The sequence below is a fragment of the Haemorhous mexicanus genome, chromosome 7 (genome assembly GCF_027477595.1).
Source record: "Haemorhous mexicanus isolate bHaeMex1 chromosome 7, bHaeMex1.pri, whole genome shotgun sequence".
NCBI classification, from domain to species: Eukaryota; Metazoa; Chordata; class Aves; order Passeriformes; family Fringillidae; genus Haemorhous; species Haemorhous mexicanus.
Genome location: NC_082347.1, coordinates 27,425,570 through 27,443,610, shown reverse-complemented (window position 1 = coordinate 27,443,610; position 18,041 = coordinate 27,425,570). Strand labels below are relative to the sequence as shown.

The following is an 18,041-nucleotide window of genomic DNA, read 5'->3' as shown; positions in this document are numbered from 1 at the left end:
TTGAGTATCAAGGAGGCTCTTTAGACCATGGAATAGCTCCCGATCATCCGTAACAATCTGCAGACAGTGGGGATAGAGTAATATCAAAGGCTGCTCCAGGACCAGAGGGAAGGGAGGGCTTCAACACACCAATGGAATAATTCCATAAAGGGATTTCAGTCTTTGGGATTCCCTTCCACACAGGATGATAAATGTCTGAGCTAGGAGTCACTGTGAAATGGCAGCTATTGTAAACTGCTGCCAGGGCTGCAATCCAAACAGTTTGATGACATGATGGAGGTTTAACTGAGAGATTTTTGTCCTGCATTTCTCATAGGATAACTACATTGTGCCAGTGGACAATGATGATGATAACTATATTGAACCCACAGAAGGCAGTGTGTCACTACCTACAAGATGTGAGTTTTAGTCTTTCAGCTTATAATTATTGCTTTGTTAGGAATAATAATGAAAAAAAAAGGGTAAAATAATGTCTGTTTCTAGAGTTCAAAGAGTGGAGAGGCAGCTACTAAAGAGATCACAGCCTGCAAAAAGGCAGTTGGGTCCTTTGGTTTATGACAAGGCCAAGGAAAATTATTTTTAACTTTATTGGAAGACATGTTTAATTTCTGCCTCTCTCAGCTATTTCAAAGTCCAACCCTTGTACAACCAGGAGGCTTCTCATGACATATGACCTGCCTTCTTATCCAAGGGAGTAGTAGCATTAAAATTCTCTGTTTGCTGAAGTGCTTAGATATGCTTAGATATTTAGTAGATAAAGACAGACTTTGCTTTTATTTTTTTTAATCTCACTTATATATATATTTAGCTAGAGAATTAAATACTGCAGCCCAAAGGTGAAAAGTAAACAGAGAAGAGCATGTAGTTCTGCTCTCTGACATTACTGACAGTATCAAACCTCTTCAGAAAGGCTGAAATACTGAATAATCCTTCTTTTTTAAAATGAGAGCTGCTTTCTGACTCAGTTGATTTATTCAAGGTCACACAAAAGGTTGTTATTTGGACCTATTTAATATTCATTCTTATTGTATAAATGTTACATTGTTAGTTTGTAAACAAATGTGTGTGTGTATATAAAAATATATGTGTACATATGCACATATGCACAAATATATATATGTACATGAATAAAATATGTTTTTAGCACCTGGGAACAGATTTATGAAGACAACAAAGCCAGCCCCCCCTATTTCTCCAAAGCCTTCTCTTACTTCTGTTATGCAAGGTATGTGAAGCTTGCTTTGCTGTTAGAATAAAATGTAAAACTGTGAAGTACTAAATTATGCCTGATGTATTCACACCACTAACCCTATTACATACTAAAGTAAAACAAAAATATGTTCCACTTTAGCTTTTCTGTGTTGTAGCAGTTGCTTTGTCTAACTTGAACAGTAAATCCATTTTAAGCATGAACAAGTTATTTGCCCCAAATTAATGTATTTGTAGGCTTTTGCTCTAGTAGAGGAACACAAATGGATCAATACCGCAAAAAGAATTGTAGGACTCAGTATGTCAGTAATCCCATTTCACCATAGGAATCAAGACCCAATACTTCAGAGTTAACCATACAGAAATTCTGTATAGGCTCATGTCTTGCATGGCCTTTTATAACAGTGTTCCCATTGAGGTTCTGTAAAGAGCAGTTTCTTTGGAAAAAGAAACAAAAGCAGAAGCAAATAAGATGAATCCTATTTGCTTTTGTAAATTTAGGTATTCTTGTTAATCTCTCTCTTCCAGCTTAGAGTTGTTTTGCATTCTCACTCTCATTAATTGCTTGGATGTAACCTTTCCAGACATGACACCGTTCTTTAAAAAGCTTTGCATATTCATTAGTAATGTGTTTAGCTTTTAAGTCATAAACTAACATTTGTTATGAATTGCTTGAGATTTCGTGAGTTATTTTCCAGACATTTTAAAATGCCCTTTTCAATTCCAGCCTTTCTGTAAATCAGTGTCGAGCAACAACCGGCTCCTGACAGATGTTACTGCAGAGTAAAACATCTCCCCCTGGTGGGAGCTGGGACACTTGAGCGCAGTAAAGTGATGAAACCTGACATGAAATTCACTGAAATAGAATTCTATTTGCATTGAAGAAACTGGGCATAGATAAAGATGCTGGTGGTTTTTTTCTTTCAAGATCTGTGAATTAAAATATATTTGTGGGTCGGAACTCAGGGAGGGATGTTGGCCGTGCAAATGAGCCAGCTTGTATTTATGACTGACCTGATTTCTTCCTCCTGAGTCAAGGAAAGGCTAAATGCTGCTACAGGTGTGATAACACATTTTTTCCAAACTGACCCAGGTTTGCACAACATAAGCTTTCATCTTGCTTGCAGGGGGGAGGGAATGAGAAGAAAAACAAAACAATAAAAGGTTTTGCAGTGGGAGGAAACTTGATTAACACAGTGACAGTGTATCAGAATTCCTGTGACTTCACCTGCAGTTTCCCCTACAAGACAGGTGGTTTTGGTGGCAGATTAAAATTCTGAGCAGATTCTCCAAGTTATTTTTCCAGAGTCCAAAGTATGACTGATACAAATTCAGATCAGCTTTTATGGTAACATGCAGTATGGTTTTGCTACACTAAAGAATGCTTTTTATTTCTTCCCTGTCCTGTAGAAGTCTACGAGGTTCCTGAAGAAGAGGTGAGGCCTTTCTACAGTATCACTCCCACTGCCCTCAGGCAGGGTACAGATGTGACTGTGAGAAAAGATTATCAATCTTTCAAAAGGGAAAACTGGGAACATACCTCTTCCTGCACTTAAAGCTTTCTGACACTCCCTTTTCCGAAAAGCTGGCAAACCATTTCAAAAGAGTAAATGGGAAGGGGAAAGTTTCCCAGTCCTCTGTGATAGTGATCCAATCTGTGAAGCAGCAGCCTAAGGGAATGTTTTACAGAAGCAGAACTGCAGCAGAGGAGCAATGACAGTTCTGACACAGTAATTTTTTTCCCATTTGCTGGTACTGACATAACATATGGCCAAAGCAGATTTACTGATGTTGAGTTCTTGCCTGTCCCATCCTAATGTAGATTACCAGACAGAGCTCTAGTAGAAATCTGTATCACAATGCAAAAATAATATCTTGTTGTGGTAATGTAAATAGGATCATACATATCTATTTTATGAAATTAAAAAGTGACCAAAAAACAATTCAGTGCATTTTCTCTTACAGGAAAAACCATCACCACCACCAGTAACCAGGTAACCCATTGCTGTCAATGTTTGTGCATTATTTAAAATTGTCCTAAAATATTTTTTCTCATTTAGATACTACATGTCTGGTAATTCTTTCTTTAGAAGAAATACAGTAACAGAATAAATACATACAGTAAATATCTCTTCAGATTATCTGCACAAATACTATCAGCCATTTCTTTGTTAATTTCAATAACCCAAATGTAATACGTACTAAAAAGAAATACTCTTAAGGTTACTTATTAGAATTTTGAGGGGGTAGGAGAGAAGAAAGAGGGGTTTTGTTTGTATTCACTGTTGTTAAATGTAATTTTCCTTTCTTAATTCATGTTTCATTACTAGGTTCACCAAGCCACTCATGTTTATGCCTGTTCAGAATACAGAGCACTCCCACATGCACAGCATGACCAGAGAGTCACCTAAGCAGGATAATTCCAGGTAAGTTAACAGCAGCTTAGATCAAGAGGAAATATTAGCAGAGAAAAAAAATTTCTTCTCTCTAATGTGTAGACTTCAAACAATAAACAATTGTCAGGCCACTCAAATTGCTAGGGATGCTAGGACAAGGTGAGAACCAAAAGCTCTCCTTGCTTTGTGAACTTCTGTGTTTAAGGCAGTTTGCCACATAGATAGGATTTTCTGAAACATCCCTTTATGGATCCAGTACAGGGATAAAATATCTCTGCCAGCCATTTAAAGTCTTATGAGCCATCTCTGCATCCTTGCAAATTAGATGTTTTTGCACTTGCATAAAATTGCTTGTAAAGAAACTGGGCTCAGTAAATCCATGGTTTATATCCCAAGTCTCTGGCAGAAAAGGGAAAAATCATACTTGAGCATGCAGACTACTTCACTCCTGTGTCCCCAGAAGCATAGAAAGCTGCATCATAAGCCCTGCCTCCTCTCTAGGTCATTATTTTACAGAGTATGTTATGTGCCCCCAGAAGGAGGCATCCACAATACTCTATATGTGAAGATGTTTGGTGAGGTCCTGTGCAGTCACATGGGATCCAGGGTCTAGGACAGGAGCTGCTCTAGAGTAGTTCCACACCACGGGCACAGCATCACCACAAGCACTGTAGCTGTACAGAGCTGAAATTAAATCCATTTACTGCAGACCTCCTTCCCTCTATATCTTAAAAAGCCTATCTGAGCCAATTAAATAAATTGTTATAATAAATCCTATTCATTATAACTTACTGTGTGTATTTTTCAGAAATATTTTGCCTCTCCCCAGAAGTCGTCTTCATCCAAAAACAGTGAGTAATTAAGGGCCACTCTAAAAGAACGTGTTAACTTGAGTCCTGCGTTTCATATATAAATAGATGGATTATCTCTTTATTATCTGGATTAAATACCAGAAACAGATGACAGAATGTCAGATTCAACAATGTCATGATTGTTGCTATTAATCCTTTGGGCAAAAGAGCACTGGACATCTGTATTGATCCAAGAAAAAGTTCAAATGTTTTTTGGGATCTAAGGGATATATGTTTTAGTCCACAAAAACAATTTCTTGTACCAGTTGTACTTCAGGAATCTTACTTTAAGTCGCAGAGGATTATTCTGCCCAATCTGAAGCACTTTTCCTTGAGCCTCATGCCTCTCAGATGGTGAACAATTAATGCAGTCCTTGAAGGACTAATTACAAGCCTTGGGTCCTAAGGCTATGTTTCAGCCAGTCCTTTTCTCCCTCTGCCTCCCTCTGCTCTTATCCTGTCTGTCCCTTGCACTGTGCTGGGTTGTTTTAAGCAAACCATTTGAAACTTGTCCAGCTGCAGAAAGGAGCAAAAGCAAATGGTAAAAGATTCTTTTTCAGCCAGATTAGCTCCATTAATTGATCTACACCATAGCTCTACTCACAGCTGTCCCAGTTTGAGAGGGTCTTCCTGAGGAGCCAGCCATCCAGAATAGAGCAACGTGTCAACTGTGTCAGTATCTGTGCTAAAAGCTGCACACTCAGACCCTGGCCCAGCCCTGTGCTCTGAATTGTCCCTAGGAAATAATCAGTCTACCAATAACTATATAGAGAAATTAGACACTTAAAACCAGGAATTTGGGGTCATAGGATTAGAAGTTATGGTAACAGTGCAGGTGGTATATGAGCACCTTATAGTCTTCAGTCTTTAAATATCTAGATGTACCGAGCAGTGCATATGTACAACAGCATTTTAGTTTCCCTTCCACTTCATCACAAAGTTCTTCCCATTTAGAACTGTATCCTGTGGGATTCTGAACAAATCCTAAGCAGTGCCAAATTTGGGATTTCTCTTTTATGAAACAGTTTCTCAGCTTTTCTTACCAATACAAGATAAGAAAAAAAACTCCTGTCTCAAGGGAGAATGTTGGACAGAAATTCCACTATGTGATCAGCACTAAGAATACTCCTGCTTCAGAACAGACTCAAGTGCCATATTGCAGCTGAAACCTCTCCATTAATGCATTGTCAAAGCTTGCATTTGAGATGGATATTATCCTAGCTTTGCAGAGAATAAAAAAAGATACTATCCTTTAGCTGGAGCCACACACTGAGTGGGTTACAGCTCCAAGATGAAGCTCCCAGACAAACATTCATCTGTACTATGGGTGCATTCAGGTCCTGGGTGCTTGCAGTTCACCAGTTTGTCACAAGAGTCGTCCTAGGAAAGAGTTACCCAGTGCAGTCCCAGTTCTGGGGTCTTTGCTTGTCTTGTAAGTGGCAGCCTTCACAATTTTAAACAAACATGGTAATGAGCATGATTTTATCCAGTGCTCTGTTGTTCCTTTCCATCCCTGGCTACAGCACATTGACAAAGCCCAAACAAAAACCGAAACATCTGTTCACTGCTCCCATTCAGTCTGCTGTCAGCACTAACCAGCACTGATCATGTGCACAGAACTGTAACCCTTGTTCCTCTCAACGGCCTGAGCTGACTGGGAGAAAAATCTTGCCATGTCTCATTTCCCCAACTGCTGGGTGATGGATTACACCTCTCCAGCCAGAGAACAGAGGCATTTGTCACTAACATTAATGAAAAGCTATTAGCTGGGTAGATGAAGACAGACAAATTAATAACTTTGCCTCTTTGAAAGATACTTATCAGATGGGACTCTTGCTTCCCTAAAAGGCAAGAAGTGGGAGTCAAAATTAAGCATCTCCCAAAGAAGCCAGGAAATTAAGTGGATTGCTTCAGTTCTAGCATGGTGATAAGAGGGTCTACTCAGTTTCCTCCATTCAGTGGAAGATGTGTTTTTAGTATGTTCAAATCTGCTGCAGAATTTTTGTCTTCCAGGTCAGAAATTAAACATGAACCAAAAGGTCTCACTGCAAAACTAAGACCAAATTTTCTCAATACTTACTACAAGCAGTCTCAAGATTATTAGAAAGTTCAAAATTTGATGGTTGGTTAAAATTTTTCAAATAACGTCATAAAAGTGTTCTGGATACTATATGCCTTCTGTACAAATATTTCTTTAAAAATTACTACAGATACCAAAACCATATTGATTATTCATGCAGTTCTTATTTAATAATCAAAGAATCATTCAGGCTGAGAAAGACCTCTAAGATCAAGTTCCAGCTGTTAATCCAGCACCACCATGTTCACCAGTAAACCATGTCCATAAGTGCCACATCCACATGGCTTTTGAACACCTCCAAGGATGGTGATTCCACCACTTCCCTGGGCATTCCACCACATTCCCAGCCCATTCCATGCCTGACCACCCTTTCAGTGAAAACATTTTTTCTAATATCTAATCTAAACCTCTCCTGGTGCAGTATAAGGCCATTTCCTCTTGTCCTGTCACTTGTTACCTGGGAGAAAAGACCGATACCCTCCTTTCAGGTACTTGTAGAGAGCAGTAAGGCCCCCCTGAGCCTCCTTTTCTCCAGGCTAAACACGCCCAGCTCCCTCAGCCACTCTACATAAGACTTGTGCTTCAGTCCTTCCACCAGCCTTGTTGCCCTTCTCTGCTCCATTACCTCTGTGTACTTCTGGTAGTGAAGGAATTAAAACTGAACACAGTAATTCCTTTTTTAATTCCTTCATATCAAATCTAACCTCTTTTTCCATTACAGGACCATGAAGCAAACAATAATGATGAAAGTAAGTATTGAGATGAAAAGCAATATGAGACAGACTGATATGCCACCAGTTAGCAGAATGCAGCAGGCAATGTAGTGTATCAGTGTAAATTTTATCTCTACAGTCAGCAATAAGCAAAAAGTGTTACTGAACTGTTCTCTTGTATAATCAGACTGAAAACATGTTAAGAAAAAAACTTAAAGCAGTGGATATTTTTTACCTTTATTACATTAACACTAAAATGGCAATGAGGAAAATCCACTGTTCAGATACAGCCTGCATTGCATACTAAATATATTGCTTACATCTCTAGGTCAGAGGTTCAATAACACACAAGAATCCAGATTTCCCACTGGAGCAGCTCCATCTCCGTTACCAAGGGGCCTGTGAGTAAAAAATTGTAAAAGTACTTCTTTGATGGGGATGGGTTTAATAGGTGTATTAGGAGCTAACTCCTATCCTTGCCCATAGCAATTAGAATTCAGGAATAACATTTATTCCTGTTCATGAAAGATATCCTGACTAGGTAAAGGCAAGCTGTTATTTTGCTATTTCTGGAGGAACACTGTGTGCCAAGTGGCCTTGCCCTTCACTGCCTACCACTAATGGCAGATGCTGGCTGCCTTGGCTGATTTAGATACTGCAGCACTAGCACATGCAAACCTGGAGGTGCAGAAGGCTTTCACTTAAGTTCTGCCCTCCCAAGGCATGTTAAGTATTGGACAGAGTTGTAGCTTCCTTATGTGTAAGTACCTTTAGTGAGTGCCCACATTTCATCTGATAATACCTTTATTCCTATTTTATTCTTCTTTGTTTCTAACTGCTACAAGTATCCAGTGAATCCCATCTTAGACAGAAATACCCTGAGAACCAATGAAACTGATGCTTAGTTGCTAAATGAATCCATATATCTGCTAAGTAACCATATTCTTTATTTTTCTTTTTCCTCCATACTTCAGCAAGAAGGCTTCTAATGCAGTAATTTCACCAGTAAGTTGACTTGTAATTGCATAATCACCCCAAATTTTTATTATATTTTTAATTTATTATAAAATTTAATTTTATCATGGGTTTTGGTACAAGATAAATGAAAAAAAATGCTAGGGGAAAGAGTTATAAAGACAGGAAATATTTGGGTGCTATTACATGAATGAAGATCAGTGATCTTTCTGCTCAAGCAGAAAAATATTTTGATCAAAGCAACGTTTGAATTCAATGTCCTGGGATGTAACAATAAACACAGTGCATGAACTGAATAATGAGAAATAGATGGGAACACAAAAAATTCAGAAGTATTCCCAGAATGTACAGGGCTTCCTATGGGGAACATGAGTTTATTCAAAGTGATAGCTCAAGAAGTATGCAGGATTTTACCAGAATTTGTCTGAGGTTTTTCAGTAATTCAAAAAATATCCCAAAACTTCTTGTGGCAGAAAGTAAGAGGACTGGTTGAAATTTTCAAAGAAATTAATTCAAAAAATGTTTCAAAACTGGCAGTTTATTATCATTGTTTCAAAATGAAAGCAAAAAAAAAATGAAGTGGAAGATTGGTTCCAATTTTACTGTGAGCTAAACTGACAGTTTAACTTCCAGTAAACAGAAGAAAATGTGTTCAGATATTTGTGTGCATAGTTCAATACAGGTGAAAATCCAATTTTCATTTTCAAGTATTTGGGAGAGACTTCTGATTTTAGCACCTGAGATAAGAATGAACCATCTAGATTTTAGTTTTTCTCCAGCTATTTATACCCACAAGCTGGGATTCTTTCCAAATCTTAGCAAAACTGCAAACTTCAAGGTCACACAACTAGAGACTCTTCACAGAATAGCCATGTCCCTGCCTCCTAATTCTTCCAGGGTGTTGTCAATTCTAAACTGTTTCACCAAAAGTATAAATGATAAACATTTGCTGTACAAGTGCCAGTTAATACTTGGTTGTCTTTCTCTTTTACTGCAGAAACCGTGTTTACCTTCCAGAGAGACCTTAACTGCAAATGAAGGTAAATTACAACCCCTAATGTGAAAAGTTGACATTTATCTAATTTTTTTTTTTTTTTTTAATTAAAAACATGAAACAGACAACACCACATTCAAGTTACTGTAGGTTTTTGAGGGGTGTTTGGTTTTAGCAGTTTCAGACTGGATCTGGGCAGCCTTAGTTGCAGTGAGTATCATTGTTCTCTGAAAGCAGTCCCAGTAAAGCTGCTGAGGTTCCTGGCAGGGTCATGTAGCACAGTAATGGACCAGCAATGTGCCCATGGAGCCCTGGAAGTGGAGAACAGGGAAGGGAGGGATGGGCTCTGAACTCAGCCAGAACCATCCTTCACGGAGCCGACTCCTGGCAAGAGGCAGTTCCTGGCATGGGCAGGGAATCCATCCCTCCTGGCTCTGTGTCTGTGTGGGCAGGGACTCCATCCCGTCCTGGCTCTGTCTGTGGCTCTGTGTCTGCGTGAGGCGGCTCCAGCAGGAGCTGCTGCCTCGCTCCGGGCTGGCTGCCCCCCTCCCACCCCGTGTCACAGAGTCCCCCGAGCCCCGAAGGCATCTATAGCACAGGTATTTGCCTAGAATTAGTTAACAACAGCACAATGGCAGGCTGCCGTGTCAGAAAACCCCCCCAAATTTATAGTAAAAGAAAACCTCCTTCCCCTACTGGGACTCCCTAACCTGGGATAATATATTTCTGAAGAAATCTTGACTGTACTGTTTGTTTTCCCAAACTCCAGAAAAACCTATGGTACCAGAACGACGGCGCAATTCCAGCCAGGAACTTCCACTTCCCCCCCTTCCAAGTGGTGCCCAAAAGTAAGGTCCCCTTCCATCCTCTTGGGAATACTGCAGTGTACCAGCTGTGAGAGGCTCAAAGAGGAGCACTCTTTTCACTGGAGCCTCCTTGTTGCCTTTTCAGAGCTGAGATTCCTGAAGCCTCACAGTGGCAAAAAAATAAATCATGGCAAATGAATGCATACAAATACTATAACCATCACCAAAAAGCATGAGGGGATATAATCTGTAATAAAGTAATCAAGATTTAAAACATATGTTTAAATTCCTACTAGTAGGATAGCATTTTTTTAAAAATACCTGTATCAGACCCATGTTTCTCAATGAACACTTGGGTAAGATGGAACATTCTACCACTGCATTCTACCACTGCATATTTTCAATTTTCATATTATCAGGACTGAGTACAACACCTCAGACCTTTCTGTAATCTCTCAACATTTATTTCAGGCCTCTGCTCCAAAAGCCCTCAATTCTGCCAAGTAAGTATAATTCAGTTTTTGAATTAAAATGTGACTAACTTGTAATTTCAAATTAATCTCTGAGTTAAATTATTTCAAAATACCTTGCATATTAATTAGTTTGGAATTAATGTATCTGTAATGCATACAAAGAGGAGGTCAAGTATCCAGGATCTTAGTTCAGCTAGTAAAATTAAGGGAGTATCTCAGGATTATTGATGGAAAATGGATGCTTCATTTATATTTATGAATACTGGAAATCTCTAGCAAAGGCAATTTGGGTCATTTCCCATCATAATAAAGATTCCATCAATCTTCCTTGTCACAGAAAAATCTTAAATATGACATTTCTGGGCTGCTCCAGGCTTCTGTTGCCTACAAGACAGACAGATTATTATTACATTCAATTTATTCTTTTTCTAGAGAAGGAAAAGAGAAAGTACTTTTATAATAGCAATTGCTGAAGCTCTTTTCTAAGTAGTGCTTTCCAAGATGGACTTTGTTTCAGTTACAGCTAAAAACAAATAACATTTTTCTAGTTGCTTGTTAGCACACACTTGTCTGACCTTCCTGTAAGCCCTTTACTGTACATATTCAGTTTGAACATATCTTTCATATTGTAAACAGATGGTGAGAATGGCACATATAAATCTACATTTGGTGTAGCTTAAACTGACATGCTGTTATTAGTGTATCTCTTTCCTGGAAACATTTGCTTGATGCATGTTGCAATTCTGTCTGGTGTGCTGAGGAAGTTCACATTAATACATGGTTCACATTAATGCTCTAGACTGATGCACTCAAGTTTGTCTGCTCCCATCACACAACTAATGTGCTTCAACTGGAAGCATAAATTCTTACTACTCCTGGAACTGTAACTGTTCCTCAAGACCATCTGGTGCTAAATGATGCTCTGATTAGTAAACTTTCTTTAGCATAATCTTATTCAGTGCCAGATCCAATTACAACTTTATAATACATACCACTGGTCCCATAATCACTGATGTCCCTTGAGCATAACCTGCCATCTCTTCTTTGTATACAAACCTAGAGCTAACTTCTGTCTTTATCATTAAAAGTACTTATTTCCCATATGGCACAGTGTCAAAAGCTCCTCTGAAGTCCAGATTAAGTGCACTTCCACATCCCCTCTTTGTAGAACTGTGTTATTCTATGAAAGAGCTGTAACATTTTATCTACTTGGCTAAAATTCAGATTTTCTCTTGCTAGTTGTACCTTTACTTCCAAATCTTGATGTTATTTCCTTCAAATTCTCTCCTAGGGCCTTGTGTTCTGTGGAATCAGGCCAAAAGCCCTGTAGATGCTCAAGTCACTTTTTCCACTTTAGGTATAGCAATTATGTTTGGTATTCTTTAATCATTTAGTACCATCCTGACTTGAAAATTATGTAAAATAACTGTTACCACCTCTGAATTTCAGTGGTGACAGTTTTTAAAATTTCATAGGTAAAGATAATCTGGGCCCATCAGTTCAATTGTACTAATGTTATTTAAGCTCTGCTTCCAATTTGATTGTGGAAATTTCTATTTCTGTGCCAGAACTACTATTTGTTTAGTACCTAGATTATCTTTAAAATCAATAAAATTCTTATTGCATAAAGCCCCATCTCGCTTTACTTTTTTACACACAGCCAAGGCGACTTTCATAACTTATTTTAATATCCTTTTGTCAAGTCTAATTCACTAATCTGAATTCTGTCAGTTCTTGCTTTATTCATACAGTCTACTTTCAGATGTGGCTTTAACAGTCAGTCAGTCAAAATTTTAGAGAAAAACCAAAATCCATAATATTGAATAGCCTTCTTCAGGTGATTTTTAATTCATTGAGAGATGGAACTGCTCCCTACAATGTCTCCCCTCCACTTTGGATGCAGCTTCCAGACAGTTGCATCTTTACTGCAAAAGAAGTTCTAAATGTACTTCACACAATTGTCTTTGTCTCCAGTCCAATTGCATTTTTTAGTTCTGGCCACTGTATGGTCTTCTCTATAACATTCTATTGCTTTCTAAATCAGTATCTAAATCAGAATTTTATTAGTGAAGATTTAACAATGAAGTCTGCAGAGCACCATATCCAGAAAGGGTAGCATTTGTTTTCCCTATTAAGTAAAGCACACAGGAAAAAAAGCCTCTCATAATAGCAAAATGAGTATCACTCAACTTTCTACAATAATCTTCTCTAGTGTATTGGTTTGCATCCAGCTGTGTTCACAAGTACCTATAGCAGACACCTACACTGTTGGGCCAAATTCTTTTTTACCAGAAAGCAATAATCCATACTTCTTTCATCATATCATTACTATGCAACACTACTCAAACATTTCACTTCTGATTTCTTAAACTCTTGCATCTGTATTTCAGCCCTAGTAACTATTTTCAACTATGCTTTGTTATTCCAATTAAGCATAATGTTTTGTCCATTTTGCTGCCCGGACTTCTTGCACATGTATACAAACAGTTCAGGCAGTCTAAACTGGTGAAAAATTATCTCTGAAATAAATTCAGTTTCCTGACTTGTTCACCTGTAAGACTACTTCTCACAATGGACTGAGAATTACTTGCATCGAGTTCCTGCATTTTCTTATCTATTGCTACATTGATTCACTTTGGTGGTGGAAGAGGTTTTTTCCAGTACTCTGAGTTTAGTTCTGGCCAATAACCAAGTTGTTATCCAGACTGGCTTTTCCTTCACAAGCAAGGCTACCCTTTGGGCAGGCAAGTGTCCCAGTGCTTACATAGACCATCTATTTCCAGTAGAAAGTCTTTCCTGATATCAAAGGGCAAGTGTTTCCAGATCTTCCAAACAATTCAATTGTTGTAACCATTCAATTTCTTACATCATAACAAACATACTTTGAAAACTTATACATGTTGTTATTTCTCTTTTCTAGAAGTGCCAGAAGCTGTAAACCGTTCTCTGGGTGCTTCCCCTCCCAGCAGCACTTCATGTGTTTCAAGTTCTGCAGACCAGGTAAGGTATTAGCTAAATTCATATTACAGAAATCTCCTTATCCTTTATTTTAAAATAGTATTTCCACACCCTTTCAATAGAAAATTACACTCCTGGAGGACTTCTATGCCCCCTTTTGCAATGAGGCTTTTCTGTAGCACAAATAATCTGAACATTAGTTTTCATTAAAACATGCTCAGAACAGGTAGCATAGGAGAGGTTTAACAAACTGTAGAAAAATATGTAAACACTATTATATTAAATCTTGGCACCCTACCTATCAGAAAAAGCTTTAGTGTCATGTCTTCCTGACTCTCCAGTTCATACTTTGAACATCACTGACACGAGGAAATCTGTGGTGATGTACTTAAGTCTAGTCTTTGATATAGATTGCTATAAAGAGTTTTTAATCACGTCCTTTTTTCTAACTTACAGCTGTACAAATTGTGTGCAGGAAAAAAAAGGTGCAGTAAGCAAACACAATGATGCTGCAATGCCTCCCGTATGTGTTTTAGTCTCTCCCAAGTCCAGCTCCTTTCTGTTCCTTTAAACAGATCTCTTCTCATTACAGTTCACGCTGTCAATCTTATGGCCAATTTTTTTTTAATGTGTTTTGTTGCAACATTAAGCTTTGAATTATACAAGCAAATGCAAGGTTATTTTCATTTCAGTGATATTCCCCTGACTCTCATTTTAGATGAAGGGAGACTACAAAATGCAAAAAGCCATTCTTATAAACCTAGTAGTCACAAACAAGGTAAAAATAGTTCTGTTGAGTGTAAACCAAAGGCTCTATCATGCAGAGCCAGTAACAGTAAGAGTTCTAAAGTCTGATATGACAAAGATAATACAACAGTGAAGAACACAAAGGATTTGAAGTTCTGTAAGATTTTTAACTGTATGTAATACTAGATATTTATTTTAAAAATTACTTTCAAATAAGCAATCCAGAAGACTACATAAACAGCTTGTAGCAATTACATTTGCAATTTTTATGTAACAGCCATGGGCAGAAACAGAACTTAATAAAAGATCAATTTTGTTTTTAAAAAATTAGCTGTTAGTGTTATTTTCCCAGCAATTATATAGAGCGGTATCATTTGCTGTAGCATCCTGCACAATACAGGTGCTCACAGATGTCACTAATTCCCATGACATTCACTCTTTGCTTGATTCCCATCCGAACTTTGGCAGCAACTCTCTGCTTCTACATTATAGGCCACAGATAGTAGTAGAAGAAAGGTCTGGGGGCCATTGATTCCTTCTTTTGTTTTGCAAAGATTTGTTCACTGGACTCATTCTCTATGTGAGCACGTACCTTTCATATTTGCAATTCTTCTCAGCCTTTCTTTTTCCAATGAATAGTTTGACTGGAGAAATAAATAGAAAATTTTTGAAGATAAAATTGTCGTTTATGGCTTGAGCCAGTCTAAGAATTTAGTGCAGTGCCCCCAAAATTGAGGCACTGCTCTCTCCTCACTGTCAGCTCCCCTCCCAGCTTCTATGGTGTTCCTTCCTAATCCTGCAGTGGGTTGAGCCGAGTCATTAAACTGACAGAAAATCAGCTTGGCAGTCAAACACAAAAAAGGCAAAACAAAAAAGGAAAGCTTTTTTTGTTTTTTTCTGCAAGTTTAATAAAGTGAATTATCTCACCATGGGATCAGATGAGCAACAAAATGAGCACAAAGGAGAAGCCAAGACATTCCCTTTCTGACAGCAATAAGTCAGCTAGACCAGCTCAGTTATAATGTGCAGCCCCTAATCTGTTTTGTCCAGAGGTGACAAAGCTTGTGTGAAAATTAATTTTATCATTAACATCATTGTTACTGTAAAGCTGGAGCAAAACTTATCCAGGCATCATTGCTGTCCATGTGGAGACAGGCATGATTGTGTTCACAGAGAGCATTTCCTCAACATTCCTCGACATTTATTCCTCTTTATATTCTTCTGGAATAGCTTTTGTCTTTAGAACGATCTGCCAGTTGAACCTGACTGCTTTCCTCAGGGCATCTCTCTTTTGTCATTGTTCAGCCTTCTACCACAAATCTGTTACCAATGTTTTGACACTCCCAGTTTTTCTTTGCCCTCCCTCTACTCAATTAAAACTTTGATCTCCTGGCAAAGACTTTTTTAAACTCTTAACTTTTCTGCATTTTAGTTCTTCATAGCTGTCACTACTTAGCAGTAACTCCCCTACAGGCCATATTCTTTATTATTATTATTATTTTACAGGTGAAACACTGTTCCTCTCTTTTTAGGATGCTGGTGTTCACAGTAAAGCATGGTATGCTGCTACCTGTGATAGGAAAATGGCAGAAGATGCATTGTACCGATCAAACAAGGTAGGTCACTTTTAAAGAATGTCTATTTTATGGGGAAAAAACCCAAAACTTCAAATAAAAAAATTTTTAAAAGACAACCAGAAGTATTCAAAGAGCATCAGTTGCCTTCTGAACAGGTCAGAACTACTGTGCCATGCAAGTATTGTCAAACCTGGAGTTATTGTGGTGACATTAGTTAATGCTGGCTTTCATTGCAACACTGAGTTGCAATCAAAGACCAAAGCACTGCAGAGAAAGCTATTACAGACTAGAGAGCTGAGGAAGATCTTACAGCTCATGCACACCCCCTTTAAAGAAATGCAAAGCCCAGTGGCTTTTAAGTGGTCTCCACCACTGTCCAGGGGCTCATTTGGAAACAGCTGTTTGGAAAGGCTGGTGTTGCTATGCATTTGAAGCAGCAACACTGTGCATTTGGGTATTTGGGGAATTTGAATTCTCTCGGCTATTCTTTGCACAAAATCTAGTGTCACAGGAGGAGACAGGAGCATGTAGAGTTGCATCCTCAGCCTCAAGTACATTTCCACTCCTGCCTAAGTCCACAGAGGATAAAGGGGCAGAGCATGGGGGCTATGACCAGGTGAAGGCTACTGTGAGTTAGTGAGCACAGGGCAACATGGTCAGGAATGCAGGTGCTTGACTGTGGTGAGCTCCTTTTTACAGCTCTGGAGAAAGGGTGTCTCCACCTCTCCCTCCTTTCTTCCCTACCTACTGCCACTGATAGGAACTATTCCCTAACAGTCTGTGGATCCCAACAGATGGCTGCCACTGTGTATTTATTTCTTCATTTTCTCTGTGGTTGAGAGAGAGAACAGGTAGCAGCAAAGCTGATTCTTAAATGACACCTTTACAAGCTACTGTTAGCAGGAATACATGTTACTTTCTCTGCTGCTGTTATTTTTCTAATGGGAAAAACGGGTTTAATGCTGATATAAATCAAAATGTTAAGCCAAAACCAGACTAAGTTGTTGGAAAGAAATGAACCAAATACACTGACTACTTTTCTCTCTTTAGGATGGATCTTTTCTAATAAGGAAGAGTTCTGGGCAGGACTCACGGCAGCCATATACACTGGTTGTGTTTTACAACAGAAGAGTGTACAACATTCCTATACGATTTATTGAATCAACAAGGCAATATGCACTGGGCAGAGAAAAAAGTGGTGAAGAGGTGAGATGATGTGGGGTTTTTTTTCCTAACAGTTTTCAATTATATACCTTTAATAAGCAATGACTAAGATATATTGCACTATGACCACAAAGATTCTTCATGTATGAAGATAAAAATATACCCTTTGAAATCACCAGTATACCCTTTAAAATGACCAATCTGTCAAGCTTGAGAAACCAGTGTTATAACAGCTCCTGTACACTGTAACTAAAACCACAGACCAAATTTAAAACACACTCATAGAGCTGTTTAAATAAAGTTAAAAGGATAAGAGCTGCAGCCACTAGATAAATTTTCTGACTGTTTACGGTCCTCCATTTACCTTCTATCTAAAACTCTAGTTATGTTTCTTGGAAAATTGCAAAGGAAGAACAGCCATGCTCAAAAACAAAACCCCCCAACACTACTAAAAATGAGAATGACATTACTGTTAGTACTGTTTTCACATGAAGAAAATATTAAACTTTTGCTCTGGAGTGAAAAGATCACTGGTGATCTATTCTGCCACGGACATAATTACTCTTATAGCAAAACAGAAACTTGGAACACAAATATCAATGAAAACAGTTTATCACTGCATACAGTAGGCTTTTCAGCAGTGTGAAAGTAGGCTTGACATAGCCCAATTATCTGCCTCCCAGGCACCAGTTTTGAGATCAGAGAAAATATAATAGCCTGAAGCTCACCTGGTCTTCAGCAAAGGGTGAAAAATGACCTCAGGATAAATAGATAGTCCAAAGTCTTTATTTGACCAAAGTCCAAAAAGAAAAGCAACAGATCTAGCAGATTCTGGATACTAATTTACAGTGGCAAACATTAAAACTGTGTAACAAGAACAGGTCTCATAGATGGCTGCCTGTACCTGTTACTCCTGGACACAGCCTTCCCTCTGAGGTGGCTGAACCACATCTACCACAGCTGCTGAGCAGCCATTCTGCAACCTACTATACATTAAGGTAAAATGAAATGTCAGTTCACTATGGCCCACAGCAAACTCAATGGTTCAGTTTGTGGAGGTGGCAATCACAAATGTAAAGGAGGGGACAGCTGGTATCT

The 18,041-nt window shown here is 38.5% G+C and overlaps 1 protein-coding gene across 6 annotated transcripts in view; it reads left to right on the top strand.

The window, feature by feature from the left end:
* Positions 1-18,041, top strand: part of BLNK (B cell linker) — an 88,609-nt gene that overhangs the window by 69,619 nt on the left and 949 nt on the right. For 4 of the 6 annotated variants that reach the window (XM_059851699.1, XM_059851700.1, XM_059851702.1 and 1 more), the window contains 15 exons: positions 317-398; positions 1,145-1,225; positions 2,620-2,645; positions 3,175-3,203; positions 3,540-3,635; positions 4,414-4,456; positions 7,258-7,285; positions 7,578-7,650; positions 8,224-8,254; positions 9,222-9,264; positions 9,988-10,066; positions 10,496-10,527; positions 13,418-13,497; positions 15,735-15,818; positions 16,830-16,985. In XM_059851699.1, the coding sequence (XP_059707682.1) occupies positions 317-398; positions 1,145-1,225; positions 2,620-2,645; positions 3,175-3,203; positions 3,540-3,635; positions 4,414-4,456; positions 7,258-7,285; positions 7,578-7,650; positions 8,224-8,254; positions 9,222-9,264; positions 9,988-10,066; positions 10,496-10,527; positions 13,418-13,497; positions 15,735-15,818; positions 16,830-16,985 (963 nt within the window). Of the gene's footprint in view, positions 1-316; positions 399-1,144; positions 1,226-2,619; positions 2,646-3,174; positions 3,204-3,539; positions 3,636-4,413; positions 4,457-7,257; positions 7,286-7,577; positions 7,651-8,223; positions 8,255-9,221; positions 9,265-9,987; positions 10,067-10,495; positions 10,528-11,788; positions 13,379-13,417; positions 13,498-15,708; positions 15,819-16,829; positions 16,986-18,041 lie in introns of those variants that run through there. The other 2 variants (XM_059851703.1, XM_059851704.1) reach the window with 2 other exon arrangements.